This window comes from Bombina bombina, chromosome 5 (genome assembly GCF_027579735.1).
Source record: "Bombina bombina isolate aBomBom1 chromosome 5, aBomBom1.pri, whole genome shotgun sequence".
Taxonomy (NCBI): Eukaryota; Metazoa; Chordata; class Amphibia; order Anura; family Bombinatoridae; genus Bombina; species Bombina bombina.
In genome coordinates, this window is record NC_069503.1 from 199,563,403 (window position 1) to 199,584,592 (window position 21,190).

At 41.7% G+C, this 21,190-nt stretch overlaps 1 protein-coding gene across 1 annotated transcript in view; it reads left to right on the forward strand.

The window, feature by feature from the left end:
* The window catches only part of NCAPG2 (non-SMC condensin II complex subunit G2), a 365,294-nt gene that overhangs the window by 146,196 nt on the left and 197,908 nt on the right, over positions 1-21,190 (forward strand). The window contains exons 18-19 of the mRNA XM_053713827.1: positions 15,861-16,014; positions 16,100-16,264. Coding sequence (XP_053569802.1) covers positions 15,861-16,014; positions 16,100-16,264 — 319 coding nt within the window. The remainder of the gene's footprint in view (positions 1-15,860; positions 16,015-16,099; positions 16,265-21,190) is intronic.

The window sequence follows — 21,190 nt, forward strand, 5'->3', positions numbered from 1 at the left end:
ACTTTGCAGGACATGGCTGCAATCATGAATAATACCCTGTCAGAGGTATTATCCAGATTGCCTGAATTGAGAGGCAAGCGCGATAGCTCTGGGGTTAGACGAGATACAGAGCGCGTAGATGCTGTAAGAGCCATGTCTAATACTGCGTCACAATATGCAGAACCTGAGGACGGAGAGCTTCAGTCGGTGGGTGACGTCTCTGAATCGGGGAGACCTGATTCAGAGATTTCTAATTTTAAATTTAAGCTTGAGAACCTCCGTGTATTGCTTGGGGAGGTATTAGCTGCTCTGAATGACTGTGACACAATTGCAGTGTCAGAGAAATTGTGTAGGCTGGATAAATACTATGCAGTGCCGGTGAGTACTGATGTTTTTCCAATACCTAAAAGGCTTACAGAAATTATTAGTAAGGAGTGGGATAGGCCCGGTGTGCCCTTTTACCCACCTCCTATATTTAGAAAAATGTTTCCAATAGATGCCACTACACGGGACTTATGGCAGACTGTCCCTAAGGTGGAGGGAGCAGTTTCTACTTTAGCAAAGCGTACCACTATCCCGGTTGAGGACAGTTGTGCTTTTTCAGATCCAATGGATAAAAAATTGGAGGGTTACCTTAAGAAAATGTTTATTCAACAAGGTTTTATTTTACAGCCCCTTGCATGCATTGCGCCTGTCACTGCTGCAGCGGCATTCTGGTTTGAGGCCCTGGAAGAGGCCATCCATACAGCTCCATTGACTGAAATTGTTGACAAGCTTAGAACTCTTAAGCTAGCTAACTCATTTGTTTCTGATGCCATTGTTCATTTGACTAAACTAACGGCTAAGAATTCCGGATTCGCCATCCAGGCGCGTAGGGCGCTATGGCTCAAATCCTGGTCAGCTGATGTGACTTCAAAGTCTAAATTACTCAACATTCCTTTCAAGGGGCAGACCTTATTCGGGCCTGGTTTGAAAGAAATTATTGCTGACATTACTGGAGGTAAGGGTCATACCCTTCCTCAGGACAGGGCCAAATCAAAGGCCAAACAGTCTAATTTTCGTGCCTTTCGAAATTTCAAGGCAGGTGCAGCATCAACTTCCTCTGCTTCAAAACAAGAGGGAACTTTTGCTCAATCCAAGCAGGCCTGGAAACCTAACCAGTCCTGGAACAAGGGCAAGCAGGCCAGAGAGGATATATATACCTTGTGAGAGGTTATTAGTACTGTATATGAATAGGGTAGGATAGCATATATACAGCAATATTGAGAATACCATATTAGGCAACATATGAGCCAGCGAAGAATCATAATACAGTAACATGCAAATAGAGAGTGATAATCCTATGAATCTCTTAGATTTTCAGGTGATAATTTATAACAAAAGGCTAAATAGATCTCCTCAACCCCACCATGTTAAATAAGCGGCATTGGTAAAACTTCAGTTTACAGGAGTATTAAGTTCAGTGTTAAACATCTTGGTGGACAGTGACGCTCTCTTTGCAGTCAATGTGTAGATGTAAGTCACTCTAGGGGCTAGGCTATGTATCTTTGCCTGATTTTGATGGCCACCTAGAAGTAATAGCAATCTGTCAGCCCACTCCCGTCCTACAGATCACCGGCAGCCCGTTATGTCTCTGTTTTGCATTGCGATGTGGGTTAACTGCATCCAAACCACTGTAAAATCTGAAAGCCACCCGGTAATGTAGCTCTGTGACTTTGTCCTTTCTGCTGAGCTGGAGGAAATTTAGCAGTATGGAGTGGTCTTTAGGATTATTGTAGATGTCTAGTTCATTGAGGCGTGTAATCCTAGTACCAAATGATGTGTTAGGGTTTGACCTAGGGTTATTCCCCCTTTGTTAGATCATAGGCTCCTGGTTCGGATGCAGCTGCATGTCGCTCTGCGCTGAAATATCGAAGCATGTATCGGCTGTGACCACAAGATCCTTGAGGGAGGTAGTGGTAAATGCAAGCCGGATCTCTGCAATAAGCGCTGTTGTCCAGGAATCAAGCAGGTCTGTGAGCCTGGTACACACATCTCTAGGGATAGTCGCCATGGTGTAATAGGTATTTCTTCTGTTAAGTGTGATCAGTCCACGGGTCATCATTACTTCTGGGATATTACTCCTCCCCAACAGGAAGTGCAAGAGGATTCACCCAGCAGAGCTGCATATAGCTCCTCCCCTCTACGTCACTCCCAGTCATTCTCTTGCACCCAACGACTAGATAGGATGTGTGAGAGGACTATGGTGATTATACTTAGTTTTATATCTTCAATCAAAAGTTTGTTATTTTAAAATAGCACCGGAGTGTGTTATTACCTCTCTGGCAGAGTTTGAAGAAGAATCTACCAGAGTTTTTGTTATGATTTTAGCCGGAGTAGTTAAGATCATATTGCTGTTTCTCGGCCATCTGAGGAGAGGTAAACTTCAGATCAGGGGACAGCGGGCAGATGAATCTGCATAGAGGTATGTAGCAGCTTTTATTTTCTGACAATGGAATTGATGAGAAAATCCTGCCATACCGATATAATGTCATGTATGTATACTTTACACTTCAGTATTCTGGGGAATGGTACTTCACTAGAATTACACTGTAAGAAATACATAAAGCTGTTTAATAACTAGAGATTATGTTTAACGTTTTTGCTGGAATGTAAAATCGTTTTCATTTACTGAGGTACTGAGTGAATAAATGTTTGGGCACTATTTTTCCACTTGGCAGTTGCATAATCTGTTTTCTGACAGTTTCTGTTCTCCCTCACTGCTGTGTGTGAGGGGGAGGGGCCGTTTTTTGGCGCTTCTACTACGCATCAAATATTTCAGTCAGCAACTCATTGTATTCCCTGCATGATCCGGTTCATCTCTACAGAGCTCAGGGGTCTTCAAAACTTATTTTGAGGGAGGTAATTTCTCTCAGCAGAGCTGTGAGAATTGTAGTTTGACTGAGATAAAAAAACGTTTATTCTGTAATTTGTTTCCTGCTTTCAGAATTTGTTATCTTTGCTAATGGGATTAAACCTTTGCTAAAGTTGTGTTGTTTACAAGGATTGAGGCTATAACTGTTTCAATTTATTAATTTTCAACTGTCATAGATCTTCTGTGCTTCTTAAAGGCACAGTACGTTTTAATATTATTCTAATTGAATTGTATTTCCAAGTTGCAAGTTTATTTGCTAGTGTGCTAAACATGTCTGATTCAGAGGATGATACCTGTGTCATTTGTTGCAATGCCAAAGTGGAGCCCAATAGAAATTTATGTACTAACTGTATTGATGCTACTTTAAATAAAAGTCAATCTGTACAAATTGAACAAATTTCACCAAACAACGAGGGGAGAGTTATGCCGACTAACTCGCCTCACGTGTCAGTACCTACATCTCCCGCTCAGAGGGAGGTGCGTGATATTGTAGCGCCGAGTACATCTGGGCGGCCATTACAAATCACATTACAGGATATGGCTACTGTTATGACTGAGGTTTTGGCTAAATTACCAGAACTAAGAGGTAAGCGTGATCACTCTGGGGTGAGAACAGAGTGCGCTGATAATATTAGGGCCATGTCAGACACTGCGTCACAGGTGGCAGAACATGAGGACGGAGAGCTTCATTCTGTGGGTGACGGTTCTGATCCAAACAGACTGGATTCAGATATTTCAAATTTTAAATTTAAACTGGAAAACCTCCGTGTATTACTAGGGGAGGTGTTAGCGGCTCTGAATGATTGTAACACAATTGCAATACCAGAGAAAATGTGTAGGTTGGATAAATATTTTGCGGTACCGACGAGTACTGAGGTTTTTCCTATACCTAAGAGACTTACTGAAATTGTTACTAAGGAGTGGGATAGACCCGGTGTGCCGTTCTCACCCCCTCCGATATTTAGAAAAATGTTTCCAATAGCCGCCACCACAAGGGACTTATGGCAAACGGTCCCTAAGGTGGAGGGAGCAGTTTCTACCTTAGCTAAGCGTACCACTATCCCGGTGGAGGATAGCTGTGCTTTTTCAGATCCAATGGATAAAAAGTTAGAGGGTTACCTTAAGAAAATGTTTGTTCAACAAGGTTTTATATTGCAACCCCTTGCATGCATTGCGCCGATCACGGCTGCAGCGGCATTCTGGATTGAGTCTCTGGAAGAGAACATTGGTTCAGCTACTCTGGACGACATTACGGACAGGCTTAGAGTCCTTAAACTAGCTAATTCATTCATTTCGGAGGCCGTAGTACATCTTACTAAACTTACGGCGAAGAATTCAGGATTCGCCATTCAGGCACGCAGGGCGCTGTGGCTAAAATCCTGGTCAGCTGATGTTACTTCTAAGTCTAAATTGCTTAATATACCTTTCAAAGGGCAGACCTTATTCGGGCCCGGGTTGAAAGAGATTATCGCTGACATTACAGGAGGTAAAGGCCATGCCCTGCCTCAGGACAAAGCCAAAGTTAAGGCTAGACAGTCTAATTTTCGTTCCTTTCGTAATTTCAAAGCAGGAGCAGCATCAACTTCCTCTGCACCAAAACAGGAAGGAGCTGTTGCTCGCTACAGACAAGGCTGGAAACCTAACCAGTCCTGGAACAAGGGCAAGCAGGCCAGGAAACCTGCTGCTGCCCCTAAAACAGCATGAATTGAGGGCCCCCGATCCGGGATCGGATCTAGTGGGGGGCAGACTTTCTCTCTTCGCCCAGGCTTGGGCAAGAGATGTCCAGGATCCCTGGGCGCTAGAGATAATATCTCAGGGATACCTTCTGGACTTCAAATACTCTCCTCCAAGAGAGAGATTTCATCTGTCAAGATTGTCAACAATCCAGACAAAGAAAGAGGCGTTTCTACGCTGCGTACAAGAGCTCTTGTTAATGGGAGTAATCCATCCAGTTCCACGATCGGAACAGGGACAGGGGTTTTACTCAAATCTGTTTGTGGTTCCCAAAAAAGAGGGAACTTTCAGACCAATCCTGGACTTAAAGATCCTAAACAAATTCCTAAGAGTTCCATCGTTCAAGATGGAGACTATTCGGACAATTTTACCTATGATCCAAGAGGGTCAGTACATGACCACTGTAGATTTAAAAGATGCTTACCTTCACATACCGATTCACAAAGATCATTATCGGTACCTAAGGTTTGCCTTCCTAGACAGGCATTACCAGTTTGTGGCTCTTCCATTCGGATTGGCTACAGCTCCAAGAATCTTCACAAAGGTTCTGGGTGCTCTTCTGGCGGTACTAAGACCGCGGGGAATCTCGGTAGCTCCATACCTAGACGACATTCTGATACAAGCTTCAAGCTTTCAAACTGCCAAGTCTCATACAGAGTTAGTGCTGGCATTTCTAAGGTCACATGGATGGAAGGTGAACGAAAAGAAGAGTTCACTCGTTCCACTCACAAGAGTTCCCTTCCTGGGGACTCTTATAGATTCTGTAGAAATGAAGACTTACCTGACAGAGGACAGGCTAACAAGACTTCAAAGTGCTTGCCGCACCCTACATTCCATTCAACACCCGTCAGTGGCTCAATGCATGGAGGTAATCGGCTTAATGGTAGCGGCAATGGACATAGTACCCTTTGCACGCTTACACCTCAGACCACTGCAACTGTGCATGCTAAGTCAGTGGAATGGGGATTACTCAGACTTATCCCCTTCTCTGAATCTGGATCAAGAGACCAGAAATTTTCTTCTATGGTGGCTTTCTCGGCCACATCTGTCCAGGGGGATGCCGTTCAGCAGACCAGACTGGACAATTGTAACAACAGACGCCAGCCTTCTAGGTTGGGGTGCCGTCTGGAATTCTCTGAAGGCTCAGGGACAATGGAGTCAGGAGGAGAGTCTCCTGCCAATAAACATTCTGGAATTGAGAGCAGTTCTCAATGCCCTCCTGGCTTGGCCCCAGTTGACAACTCGGGGGTTCATCAGGTTTCAGTCGGACAACATCACGACTGTTGCTTACATCAACCATCAGGGAGGGACAAGAAGCTCCCTAGCTATGATGGAAGTATCAAAGATAATTCTCTGGGCAGAGTCTCACTCTTGCCACCTGTCAGCAATCCACATCCCGGGAGTGGAGAACTGGGAGGCGGATTTCTTAAGTCGTCAGACTTTTCATCCGGGGGAGTGGGAACTTCATCCGGAGGTCTTTGCCCAAATACTGCGACGTTGGGGCAAACCAGAGATAGATCTCATGGCGTCTCGACAGAACGCCAAGCTTCCTCGTTACGGGTCCAGATCCAGGGATCCAGGAGCAGTCCTGATAGATGCTCTGACAGCACCTTGGGACTTCAGGATGGCTTACGTGTTTCCACCCTTCCCGTTGCTTCCTCGATTGATTGCCAGAATCAAACAAGAGAGAGCATCAGTGATTCTAATAGCACCTGCGTGGCCACGCAGGACTTGGTATGCAGACCTGGTGGACATGTCATCCTGTCCACCTTGGTCTCTACCTCTGAAGCAGGACCTTCTGATACAGGGTCCCTTCAAACATCAAAATCTAACTTCTCTGAAGCTGACTGCTTGGAAATTGAACGCTTGATTTTATCAAGACGTGGGTTTTCTGAGTCAGTTATTGATACCTTAATACAGGCTAGGAAACCTGTTACCAGACAGATTTACCATAAGATATGGCGTAAATACCTATATTGGTGTGAATCCAAAGGTTACTCTTGGAGTAAGGTTAGGATTCCTAGGATATTGTCTTTTCTACAAGAAGGTTTAGAAAAGGGTTTATCTGCTAGTTCATTAAAGGGACAGATCTCAGCTCTGTCCATTCTGTTACACAAACGTCTGTCAGAAGTTCCTGACGTCCAGGCTTTTTGTCAGGCTTTGACCAGGATTAAGCCTGTGTTTAAAACTGTTGCTCCACCATGGAGTTTAAACCTTGTTCTTAATGTTTTACAGGGCGTTCCGTTTGAACCCCTTCATTCCATTGATATAAAGTTGTTATCTTGGAAAGTTCTATTTTTAATGGCTATTTCCTCGGCTCGAAGAGTCTCTGAATTATCAGCCTTACATTGTGATTCTCCTTATTTGATTTTTCATTCGGATAAGGTAGTCCTGCGTACTAAACCTGGGTTCTTACCTAAGGTAGTTACTAACAGGAATATCAATCAAGAGATTGTTGTTCCTTCTTTATGCCCAAATCCTTCTTCAAAGAAGGAACGTCTACTGCACAACCTGGATGTAGTCCGTGCTCTAAAATTTTACTTACAGGCAACTAAGGAATTTCGACAAACGTCTTCTCTGTTTGTCATTTACTCTGGGCAGGGGAGAGGTCAAAAAGCTTCCGCTACCTCTCTTTCTTTTTGGCTTCGTAGCATAATTTGTTTAGCTTATGAGACTGCTGGACAGCAGCCTCCTGAAAGAATTACAGCTCATTCTACTAGAGCTGTGGCTTCCACTTGGGCCTTCAAGAATGAGGCCTCTGTTGAACAGATTTGCAAGGCTGCAACTTGGTCTTCGCTTCATACTTTTTCCAAATTTTACAAATTTGACACTTTTGCTTCATCAGAGGCTATTTTTGGGAGAAAGGTTCTTCAGGCAGTGGTTCCTTCTGTATAAAGAGCCTGCCTATCCCTCCCGTCATCCGTGTACTTTTGCTTTGGTATTGGTATCCCAGAAGTAATGATGACCCGTGGACTGATCACACTTAACAGAAGAAAACATAATTTATGCTTACCTGATAAATTCCTTTCTTCTGTAGTGTGATCAGTCCACGGCCCGCCCTGTTTTTAAGGCAGGTAAATATTTTTTAATTTATACTCCAGTCACCACTTCACCCTTGGCTTTTCCTTTCTCGTTGGTCCTTGGTCGAATGACTGGGAGTGACGTAGAGGGGAGGAGCTATATGCAGCTCTGCTGGGTGAATCCTCTTGCACTTCCTGTTGGGGAGGAGTAATATCCCAGAAGTAATGATGACCCGTGGACTGATCACACTACAGAAGAAAGGAATTTATCAGGTAAGCATAAATTATGTTTTTGAAATCACCTCACTTGTACCAGTAGTATCTCAGAAATGTTATATGCGCCACAGAGACCATCTACTGTACCACATCCGTCTCATATATATGGGGTACCGACTTCTCCATGGTATATTTTGGATGCATAGTATCAGTGTTCCGTCAGCTTTGTTCTCTGAGATATATGCAGCCTCTATTTGTTTAAACCAATGTCTCACTAACTGTAACTCATATGTCCATCTTAAGGATGGTGAGTGAAGGTCCGTGGACTGGTTCGTGTCAAATGAAAAGCTGCCGCTGTATCTGTACTTTGCTTGTTAAGGGCGCAATGGCTGATTCTAGCTTCTATAATTTGTTGGAGCTCCGTGAAACTGCAGCTGAGTAAGGATCACGGCTTCCCCTTGAAATCTGTGTGTCAGCAATGCTGTTCTTGTAGTTTTTTTATGCAGGAGATTTCAGTATAGGGATTGTGTTCCCGGAGCTCTCTCAAAATGCGGCCATCATGATCGCTGGTCAGCTCCGCCCCCTTGTGGAAATATTTTGATTGATGTTTCTCTTGTTAAGTGTATCCAGTCCACGGATCATCCATTACTTGTGGGATATTCTCCTTCCCAACAGGAAGTTGCAAGAGGATCACCCACAGCAGAGCTGCTATATAGCTCCTCCCCTCACTGCCATATCCAGTCATTCTCTTGCAACTCTCAACAAAGATGGACGTAGTAAGAGGAGAGTGGTGTATTATAGTTAGTTTTTTAACTTCAATCAAAAGTTTATTTTTAAATGGTACCGGAGTGTACTGTTTCATCTCAGGCAGCATTAGAAGAAGAATCTGCCTGTGATTTCTATGATCTTAGCAGAAGTAACTAAGATCCACTGCCGTTCTCACATATTCTGAGGAGTGAGGTAACTTCAGAGGGGGAATGGCGTGCAGGTTTTCCTGCAATATGGTATGTGCAGTTAACATATTTCTAGGGATGGAATTTGCTAGAAAAATGCTGCTGATACCGGATTAATGTAAGTTAAGCCTTAAATGCATTGATAGCTACTGGTATCAGGCTTATTAACAGAGATACAGTTGAGGAAAAAGGGAAAAAAGGAGATGAAGTCCAGACAAATAGCCAGTGCAAACGGTTTATTCTTCTGCTAAGTGATGTTAACAAAGGTAGCTTGAACTAGCAAACATGTTTCGCGCATGTCTCATGCGCTTCTTCAGGTATACCAGTCTTCTACTGGTATCAGGCTTATTAACAGAGATACATACTCTTATAAAAGTGCAATATAAAACGTTTGCTGTCATGTTTAATCGTTTTTATATATGCTTGGTGATAAAACTTATTGGGGCCTAGTTTTTTTCCACATGGCTGGCTTGATTTTTGCCTAGAAACAGTTTCCTGAGGCTTTCCACTGTTGTAATATGAGTGGAAAGGGCCTATTTTAGTGCTTTTCTGTGCAGCTAAAAATACTGACAGAGACATTCAGCTTCCCTCTGCATGATACAGGACATCTCTGAAGGGCTCAAAAGGCTTCAAAGTCGTGTTTAAGGAGGGTAACAACCACAGTAGACTGTGGCAGTTGTTGTGAATGTGTTTAAAAAACGTTTTTGTCATTTATTATTCCGTTTTTGTTATTAAGGGGTTAATCATCCATTTGCAAGTGGGTGCAATGCTCTGCTGACTTGTTACATACACTGTAAAAATTTTGTTAGTGTAACTGCCTTTTTTCACTGTTATTTCAAATTTTGTCAAAATTTGTTTCTCTTAAAGGCACAGTAACGTTTTTTATATTGCTTGTTAACTTGCTTTAAAGTGTTTTCCAAGCTTGCTAGTCTCATTGCTAGTCTGTACAAACATGTCTGAAACAGAGGATACTTGTTCATTATGTTTAAAAGCCATGGTGGAGCCCTATAGGAGAATGTGTACTAAATGTATTGATTTCACGTTAAACAGTAAAGATCAGTCTTTATCTATAAAAGAATTGTCACCAGAGGGGTCTGTCGAGGGGGTAGTTATGCCAACTAACTCTCCCCACGTGTCGGACCCTTTGCCTCCCGCTCAAGGGACGCACGCTAATATGGCGCCAAGTACATCAGGGACGCCCATAGCGATTACTTTGCAGGACATGGCTGCAATCATGAATAATACCCTGTCAGAGGTATTATCCAGATTGCCTGAATTGAGAGGCAAGCGCAATAGCTCTGGGGTTAGACGAGATACAGAGCGCGTAGATGCTGTAAGAGCCATGTCTAATACTGCGTCACAATATGCAGAACCTGAGGACGGAGAGCTTCAGTCTGTGGGTGACGTCTCTGAATCGGGGAGACCTGATTCAGAGATTTCTAATTTTAAATTTAAGCTTGAGAACCTCCGTGTATTGCTTGGGGAGGTATTAGCTGCTCTGAATGACTGTGACACAATTGCAGTGTCAGAGAAATTGTGTAGGCTGGATAAATACTATGCAGTGCCGGTGAGTACTGATGTTTTTCCAATACCTAAAAGGCTTACAGAGATTATTAGTAAGGAGTGGGATAGGCCCGGTGTGCCCTTTTACCCACCTCCTATATTTAGAAAAATGTTTCCAATAGATGCCACTACACGGGACTTATGGCAGACTGTCCCTAAGGTGGAGGAAGCAGTTTCTACTTTAGCAAAGCGTACCACTATCCCGGTTGAGGACAGTTGTGCTTTTTCAGATCCAATGGATTAAAAATTAGAGGGTTACCTTAAGAAAATGTTTATTCAACAAGGTTTTATTTTACAGCCCCTTGCATGCATTGCGCCTGTCACTGCTGCGGCGGCATTCTGGTTTGAGGCCATCCATACAGCTCCATTGACTGAAATTGTTGACAAGCTTAGAACTCTTAAGCTAGCTAACTCATTTGTTTCTGATGCCATTGTTCATTTGACTAAACTAACGGCTAAGAATTCCGGATTCGCCATCCAGGCGCATAGGGCGCTATGGCTCAAATCCTGGTCAGCTGATGTGACTTCAAAGTCTAAATTACTCAACATTCCTTTCAAGGGGCAGACCTTATTCGGGCCTGGTTTGAAAGAAATTATTGCTGACATTACTGGAGGTAAGGGTCATACCCTTCCTCAGGACAGGGCCAAATCAAAGGCCAAACAGTCTAATTTTCGTGCCTTTCGAAATTTCAAGGCAGGTGCAGCATCAACTTCCTCTGCTTCAAAACAAGAGGGAACTTTTGCTCAATCCAAGCAGGCCTGGAAACCTAACCAGTCCTGGAACAAGGGCAAGCAGGCCAGAAAGCCTGCTGCTGCCTCTAAGACAGCATGAAGGAGCGGCCCCCTATCCGACAACGGATCTAGTAGGGGGCAGACTCTCTCTCTTCGCCCAGGCGTGGGCAAGAGATGTTCAGGATCCCTGGGCGTTGGAGATCATATCTCAGGGATATCTTCTGGACTTCAAAGCTTCTCCTCCACAAGGTAGATTTCACCTTTCAAGATTATCTGCAAACCAGATAAAGAAAGAGGCATTCCTAAGCTGCGTACAAGATCTCCTTGTAATGGGAGTGATCCATCCAGTTCCGCGGACGGAACAAGGACAGGGGTTTTATTCAGATCTGTTTGTGGTTCCCAAAAAAGAGGGAACCTTCAGACCAATTTTGGATTTAAAGCTCCTAAACAAATTCCTCAGAGTTCCGTCATTCAAGATGGAAACTATTCGAACCATTTTACCCATGATCCAAGAGGGTCAGTACATGACCACAGTGGACTTAAAGGATGCCTACCTTCACATTCCGATTCACAAGAATCATCATCAGTTCCTGAGGTTTGCCTTTCTAGACAGGCATTACCAATTTGTAGCTCTTCCATTCGGGTTGGCTACAGCCCCAAGAATTTTTACAAAGGTTCTGGGCTCACTTCTGGCGGTCCTAAGACTGCGAGGCTTAGCGGTGGCTCCTTACCTGGACGACATCCTGATACAGGCGTCAAGCTTTCAAATTGCCAAATCTCATACAGAAATAGTTCTGGCATTCCTGAGGTCGCATGGGTGGAAAGTGAACGAAGAAAAGAGTTCTCTATCTCCTCTCACAAGGGTTTCCTTCCTAGGGACTCTAATAGATTCTGTAGAAATGAAAATTTATCTGACGGAGTCCAGGTTATCAAAACTTCTAAATGCTTGCCGTGTTCTTCACTCCATTCCGCGCCCCACGGTGGCTCAGTGCATGGAAGTAATCGGCTTAATGGTAGCGGCGATGGACATAGTGCCATTCGCGTGCCTGCATCTCAGACCGCTGCAATTATGCATGCTCAGTCAGTGGAATGGGGATTACACAGATTTGTCCCCTCTACTAAATCTGGATCAGGAAACCAGAGATTCTCTTCTCTGGTGGTTATCTCGGGCCCATCTGTCCAAGGGTATGACCTTTCGCAGACCAGATTGGACAATTGTAACAACAGATGCCAGCCTTCTAGGTTGGGGTGCACTCTGGAACTCCCTGAAGGCTCAGGGTTCATGGACTCAGGAGGAGAAACTCCTCCCAATAAATATTCTGGAGTTAAGAGCAATATTCAATGCTCTTCTGGCTTGGCCTCAGCTAGCAACACTGAGGTTCATCAGATTTTAGTCAGACAACATCACGACTGTGGCTTACATCAACCATCAAGGGGGAACCAGGAGTTCCCTAGCGATGTCAGAAGTTTTCAAGATGATTCGCTGGGCAGAGACTCACTCTTGCCACCTGTCAGCTATCCATATCCCAGGTGTAGAGAACTGGGAGGCGGATTTTCTAAGTCGTCAGACTTTTCATCCGGGGGAATGGGAACTCCATCCGGAGGTGTTTGCTCAATTGGTTCTCCGTTGGGGCAAACCAGAATTGGGTCTCATGGCGTCTCGCCAGAACGCCAAGCTTCCTTGTTACGGATCCAGGTCCTGGGACCCAGAAGCGGCACTGATAGATGCTCTAGCAGCGCCTTGGTTCTTCAACCTGGCTTATGTGATTCCACCGTTTCCTCTGCTCCCTCGTCTGATTGCCAAAATCAAACAGGAAAGAGCATCGGTGAAATTGATAGCGCCTGCGTGGCCACGCGGGACCTGGTATGCAGACCTAGTGGACATGTCATCCTTTCCACCATGGACTCTGCCTCTGAGACAAGACCTTCTAATACAAGGTCCTTTCAATCATCCGAATCTACTTTCTCTGAGACTGACTGCATGGAGATTGAACGCTTGATCCTATCAAAGCGTGGCTTCTCCGAGTCAGTAATTGATACCTTAATACAGGCACGAAAGCCTGTCACCAGGAAAATTTACCACAAGATATGGCGTAAATATCTTCATTGGTGTGAATCCAAGAATTACTCATGGAGTAGGGTTAGGATTCCTAGGATATTGTCCTTCCTCCAAGAGGGTTTGGACAAAGGATTATCAGCTAGTTCTTTAAAGGGACAGATTTCTGCTCTGTCTATTCTTTTACACAAACGTCTGGCAGAAGTTCCAGACGTTCAGGCATTTTGTCAGGCTTTAGTTAGAATTAAGCCTGTGTTTAAACCTGTTGCTCCTCCATGGAGCTTAAACTTGGTTCTTAGAGTTCTTCAAGGGGTTCCGTTTGAACCCCTTCATTCTATTGATATCAAACTTCTTTCATGGAACGTTCTTTTTCTGATGGTTATTTCCTTGGCTCGAAGAGTCTCGGAGTTATCTGCCTTACATTGTGATTCTCCTTATCTGATCTCTCATTCAGATAGTTGTTCTGCGTACAAAACCTGGGTTTTTACCTAAGGTGGTTTCTAACAAGAATATCAATCAAGAGATTGTTGTTCCATCATTATGTCCCAATCCTTCTTCAAAGAAGGAACGTCTTTTGCATAATCTGTAGTCCGTGCCTTGAAGTTTTACTTACAGGCTACTAAAGATTTTCGCCAAGCATCTAACCTGTTTGTTGTTTACTCTGGACAGAGGAGAGGTCAGAAGGCCTCGGCAACCTCTCTTTCTTTTTGGCTTCGGAGTATAATCCGTTTAGCCTATGAGACTGCTGGACAGCAGCCTCCTGAAAGGATTACAGCTCATTCTACTAGAGCTGTGGCTTCCACCTGGGCCTTTAAAAATGAGGCCTCTGTTGAACAGATTTGCAAGGCTGCAACTTGGTCTTCGCTTCATACCTTTTCCAAATTTTACAAATTTGATACTTTTGCTTCTTCGGAGGCTGTTTTTGGGAGAAAGGTTCTACAGGCAGTGGTTCCTTCCGTTAAAGTTCCTGCCTTGTCCCTCCCATCATCCGTGTACTTTAGCTTTGGTATTGGTATCCCACAAGTAATGGATTATCCGTGGACTGGATACACTTAACAAGAGAAAACATAATTTATGCTTACCTGATAAATTTATTTCTCTTGTAGTGTATCCAGTCCACAGCCCGCCCTGTCCTTTTCAGGCAGGTCTAAATTTTAATTAAACTACAGTCACCACTGCACCCTATGGTTTCTCCTTTCTCGGCTTGTTTCGGTCGAATGACTGGATATGGCAGTGAGGGGAGGAGCTATATAGCAGCTCTGCTGTGGGTGATCCTCTTGCAACTTCCTGTTGGGAAGGAGAATATCCCACAAGTAATGGATGATCCGTGGACTGGATACACTACAAGAGAAATACATTTATCAGGTAAGCATAAATTATGTTTTTTTTTTATTTAATTCAACTTTATTCCAGTGTAATTATATTGAGTCAAATAAATAGCTCTAATATAAATACAAAACAGGAGTAGAGTTCCCCCCCACCTTTTGATCTTTAAATTTTACTCCATATTAACAATATATTAGATTTAGTAATATGAAAAAACAAGTAAAAGTTATGTTTTATGGGTAATGAAAACAAGTAATAAGTAGTTCTAAATGGCCAATATAATTCCCCCCCCCCCCCCATCTTTAGCATTTCATGATTTTTGTTGTTGTTTTCTTTCCTTCCTGACAATAGCACATATGCAATGTCATTTTTTTAAATTGGCTATCGTCTATGCACCTTTTTAAAAATAATAATTCCACTTCGGTTTGTTTCCATGTTGTCACGGGTGGATAATTCCATAAGCCTATGCATTTGGACTATTGGGAAGCAAGCAAATCCTGAATATGGCGGCCACCAGCAGGATTAGGCTATTTTCCAAGCTGTATTTCTTCTGGTCAAAGTACAACACACTAAGATCTGAATTTGCACAAACCTTAGTGTGATCCACTTTCAATTATTTTAAGCATTACTTTAAATTTAAAGGGACAGTAAAGTCAAAGATAAACTTTCATGATTCAGATAGAGCATTCAATTTTAAACAAGTTTCCAATTTACTTCTATTATTTGTGACTTTTTGTTGAAATACATACCTGGGTATGCTCAGGAGCAACGATGCACTACTGGAAGCTAGCAGCTGATGGGTGGCTGCACATATACTCCTTGTCACTGGCTCACCTAATGTGTTCATCTAACTCCCTTTAATGCATTGCTGCTCCTTCAACAAAGAATACCAAAGGACATGTGATAAGAGGTAAACTGGAAAGTTGTTTAAAAATGTGTGTTCTATAAGAATCATTAAATTAAAAAAATGGTTTGATGTTCCTTTAATTTATTGTAAAACAAGTGTCCCTGCTTTATAGGGACATGAAACACTAAATACATGTCATGCACCTCCCTCTAATTCTCGGTGCTACAAACTTAGTACTTTCACTGCAGATATCTAAAGGAGAATAGCTGCACACGAGTAAACACATCAGCACTGGAATGCAGTGACAACTAGATATCAACATCACAGCATCCATGTTAAGTGTTGTCCCTTTAACTGCAGTTCAGCATATAATACATTAGAGAACCAACATATAAAATGTTTTAGTCAACATATATTGTAGTATAACATTTTCCCTAAGCAGTGGTGGTGCCTTTTATATATAAAAAAGTCTGTTTTTGCTTTAGTTATTGTGTTGTAATTTTTTTTTACCCCTTTTTAGCTGTTCTGTACTGTCAAAGCTGAGGAACTTTGATAAAGATGTAGATGAAAATAAATATTCTACTCTTATCGATTGTCTTTGTCGCTGGGGTCAAGTTGGGCACATATTGGAGCTGATAACAGACTGGCTTTCTGACAGTTTACCAGAGAAGAAGGTACAATCTACTTAAAGCCTTTAGGTAAACTTCAATGTTCTGAACATTTCTGTGGTTTATGAATATCTTTGTTTATATTTTGCAGAGAAAGGATTCAAAAGTGCGTATCCAGGATACAATGGAGACTAAGCCAGAACTGGCCCTCGATTATATTGAGTACATTATGACTAATACTATGAATCGAGATTGTCTTCTGTCTCTTCCATCAAAGAAACTGAACCAGCTTTTAAAAGTTCTTGGCATTGTGAAGGTGAGTATTTTTTTATGTAATGTTATGCTTTCATGGCAATGGGGATTTGACTCCTAGATGCCTTTAGGACGGCATGAAACATCCTAACTTTTGCGGCGTCCTGCTCCATTCTTGAAACAAACGGCGGTTGATCCTAGCAACGCAGGCTGTCCCCCAGGAGCCAATCAGTGCTGTTTTTAAAGCACATGATTGCATGACGATCATGTGCTTTATTTTCTTTTTTTGTTTACAATCAAAACTTGGACGGATAGGTCCGTCCTGAAGGGGTTAATTCAGAGAAAACTTGTAAACAAACTACCATAGATTCTTAAAATTAGCATTTTAAATTGTACATATATATTTATTTGATATCTATCTGGTTGTTTTTGTTGTTTTGTTGTCTAATAATATGATTACCTTTTGAACAAACTTGATAGGATGTTGGTAGGTTTTCTGTATTCTGATGAGTATTTATTAATACAAGCTGCCACCATAGGAACATCTGCAAGGGATTTTTTTTAATTTATATTGTAAATATAAATATTCATAAACTTAATATTATAAAAGAAATGAGAGAGTAGTGTATATACCACTTATAAACCTTACGGTGCCTCCCTCTTAACAAATTATATCATACTAAAAAGGAGAGAGAAAAATATTAGAGAGTACAATAATCCTCTAAAAAAGAAAGGGAATAAAAACGGCACACATATGAGGTGAATTCAACAATTTATTAAACTCATATAGCATTTACAAAATAAGTTTTCCCAAACATGCCCTGCCATCTCAAAAATAGAGCAGAAACATACAACCACACCACTATATACAAATTAAAACCAGAACTACATCTCATATCAATATAATACAAGCCTGTATCATTAAATCACACAATTAGTACCATTTCCTGTATCGGATAGCTATAAAATCCAAAACACAGGTAGAGCTCTAATATATCACTTATACATGCAGAGGTAAAGTAACACCACAGAGCTGCATAAATATTTGAGATAGAGATATATATATAGATATATATATATATATATATATATATTCTATATCAGTCGCATATAGCAAAGTACAGATGATGAAACGTAAAATGAATTGTATCTAGCATCACAGGCATACATAGCCTTGCTTGAACAAACGGCAGGATACAATACAGATGAAATAATCCTCTTATGAATCCAATTTATAATAACCTGTGATCACAGAGTAAATGTATACAGTTTGGAACAAGACAGAGAAACATACACATATACATGAGCAAGCAAGCAAATATAAAGTTCATGCAATGCTAACGAAAGTTCATTCACCTCCTCCCTATGATGAATGTAGAAATGGGAGGGGTCAGCCACAAAAAATCACTTGATTGGACAGGCCGTGCTGTTAGCAAGACAAAGCAATCTTCATACTGAATACAATGTATCCGTTTGAATCAAAAGATATACTTTTAAGCAAATTATTGCAACTTTTTGGCGTGTGTGGGATACATATCTGATCTTACCATAGATGTACCAAGCAGGCCATTCTGCTACACCATGTGTTCACACAGATAATAAACAACGCCTCACACTGGATATTTTGTTTGCAAATGCAGAAATCTTCGTAATGGATATTATATACCCGTTCTTACCAAGAGATGTACCTTAGGTAGCAAATTGCATAGTGAGCATATACAAAGTATACAGGTGATCTTACCACAGATGTACCAAACTTTATATAGCAAGCTATCAGTTCCACTCCACTTTATATTCACACAGGTAGTGAGCCACACCTCACACTTATTACTTTGTATGCTTTTTACCAAGATGTACCAATAACGTGCTATAAGAGCAATAATCCACATCAAAGATTGTAATTTAGTGCATGCATAGGGTATAGCATAGGTCTTACCATAGATGTACCATTCATCCTATGTCATGCAGTCCATTCTGTTCCAAAATTGCCATACAGAAGGAAAGTTACAGTATTCACCACGCTGAGCTCTGTGCATCTGGTCTCTCCACAAGTGCATCCAATCAGCAGGATAACACCTCTAGACCTGCAAATCACAAGCTGTGCAATCTTACCACAGATGTACCATTTAGAGCACAGCAGTGTATCAGCTTTGTTAACTTAATGCAGAGTTGCTCACAATGTTACAAACCAATGATAACAGGTAGTAAAAAATGAGAGTAGTTCACACACAGAATATCATGAAGTATAGTCGACTCTTCTCCATGATAAAACACACACAAGTGCCAACGCACGTTTCACCCCCACAGTAACGTGTTTCAGGGGCCCATCAGGGCATACCTTTCAATCATAGGACCTCCTCCTTATAAAGCACCTGGTGGCATCCAATTGGCTAGCCAATATGTGTTTTCTTATTTTCTTAAAGGGGCAGGTCAATCAACCAGATTAATACAAACATATTTCATTGCCCTTTCTCCAAAACAAACTTATATGTATATACAGATTTCACTTATTGGAGTACTACAAAATAACCATTCACATGTAATTCCTTAAGGAACAGCCATTTCTACTCACTCACCATAACGTTCACAAAACCGGACAACCTGCTAAACTTATCTATAGCTTAATATGCGTAAACTCTATTTAGCACCTCACAATTTGCTTATATTTTTTACATATTTTTCCATTTTTCTTTTTTTCTTTTTTCGCCCTTTATCCTTCAACAAAGGACACATACGTTTCGATACATCCCTTTCTAATCATGCGCTAAATACATATTTATCTATAACCTAGTATGTCTAAACGCATCCTACCATCTCACAATTCATTTTCAAGACCCTAATTGTTGTCCTTCAACAAAGGACAACAAGTATCAATATACTAAGAACTGTACAGAAAACTTGCAGACTCCACTTTATCATTTAGACCTACAGGGAATATGCTTAAACTCTATTTCTCTTGTTAAGTGTATCCAGTCCACGGATCATCCATTACTTATGGAATATATTCTCCTTCCCAACAGGAAGCTGCAAGAGTCCACCCACAGCAAAGCTGCTATATAGCTCCTCCCCTAACTGCCATATTCAGTCATTCTCTTGCAAGCCTCAACATAGATAGGAGGTCGTGAGAGTCTGTGGTGCTTTCTACTTAGTTTATTCTTCAATCAAAAGTTTGTTATTTTTAAATGGCACCGGAGTGTGCTGTTTATCTCTGGCAGTATTTGGAAGAAGAATCTGCCTGCGTTTTTCTATGATCTTAGCAGACGTAACTAAGATCCATTTGCTGTTCTCACACATTCTGAGGAGTGAGGTACTTCAGAGGGGGAATGGCGTGCAGGTTTTCCTGCAGATAAGGTATGTGCAGTAAAATATTTTTCTAGGAATGGAATTGACTAAGAAAATACTGCTGATACCGAAGTAATGTAAGTAAAGCCTTAAATGCAGCGATAGCGACTGGTATCAGGCTTATTAATAGAGATACATACTCTTGTAAAAATGTGTTTTAAAACGTTTGCTGGCATGTTTAATCGTTTTTTAACATATGTTTGGTGATAAAACTTATTGGGGCCTAAGTTTTTTCCACATGGCTGGCTTAAATTTTGCATAGAAACAGTTAACTGAAGCTTCCCACTGTTGGCTGTGGCAGTTTGTTGTGTCTGTTTTTAAAAACGTCTGTCGTTTTTTTTTTTTTTTTAATCTGTTTTTTGCATTAAGGGGTTAATCATCCATTTGCAAGTGGGTGCAATGCTCTGTTACCTTATTACATGTACTGTAAAAATTTCGTTTGTTTTACTGCCTTTTTTTCACTGTTTTTCAAATTTTGACAAAATTTGTTTCTCTTAAAGGCACAGTAACGTTTTATATATTTGCTTGTTAACTTGATTTAAGGTGTTTTCCAAGCTTACTAGTCTCATTATTAGTCTGTTCTAACATGTCTGACATAGAGGAAGCTCTGTGTTCATTATGTTTTAAAGCCATGGTGGAACCCCATCTTAGAATGTGTACCAGATGTACTGATTTCATGTTAAATAATAAAGATCATTTTTTGTCTTTAAAAACATTATCACCAGAGGATTCTGTCGTGGGGGTAGTTATGCCGACTAACTCTCCCCACGTGTCAGACCTTTTGACTCCCGCTTTAGGGACTCACGCTCAAATGGCGCCAAGTACATCAAGGGCACCCATAGCGTTTCTTTTACCAGGGGATTCTGTCGAGGGGAAAGCTATGCCGACTAACTCTCCCCACGTGTCAGACCCTTTGACTCTCGCTTCAGGGACTCACGCTCAAATGGCGCCAAGTACATCAAGGGCGCCCATAGCGTTTATTTTACAAGACATGGCAAAGGTGGTGAATAATATTCTGGCAGCAGTATTAGTCAGACTACCTGAAATTAAAGGAAAGCAGTTAGCTCTGGGGGTAGATACAGAGCATACAGACGCTTTAAGAACCATGTATGATACTACCTCACAATATGCTTAGTCTGTGGGTGATTTTTTTTTTTTTGACTCAGGGAAGATGATTTAACCTGATTCTGATATTTCTACATTTAAAATTTATGCTTGAGAACCTCCACTTGTTGCTCAGGGAGGCTTTGGCTGCTCTGAATGAATGTGTACAATCGCAGGGCCAGAGAAATTGTGTAGACTGGATAAATAATATGCAGTGCCGGTGTGTACTGATGTTTTTCCAATACCTAAAGAGGTTTACTAAAAAAATTTTTTTTAATAAGGAATGGGATAGACCAGGTGTGCCGTTCTCTTCCCCTCCTATTTTTTAGAAGAATGTTTTCTAATAGTTACCACCACACGGGACTTCTGGCAGACAGTTCCTAAGGTGGAGAGAAGAGTTTCTACTCTAGCTAAGCGTACCACTACCTCTGACGAGGACAGTTGTGCTTTTTAGATCCAATGGATAAAAAATGTTTATTCAACAGGGTTTTATCCTGCAGCCCCTTGCATACATTGCTTCTGTCACTGCTGCTGCGGCGTTCTG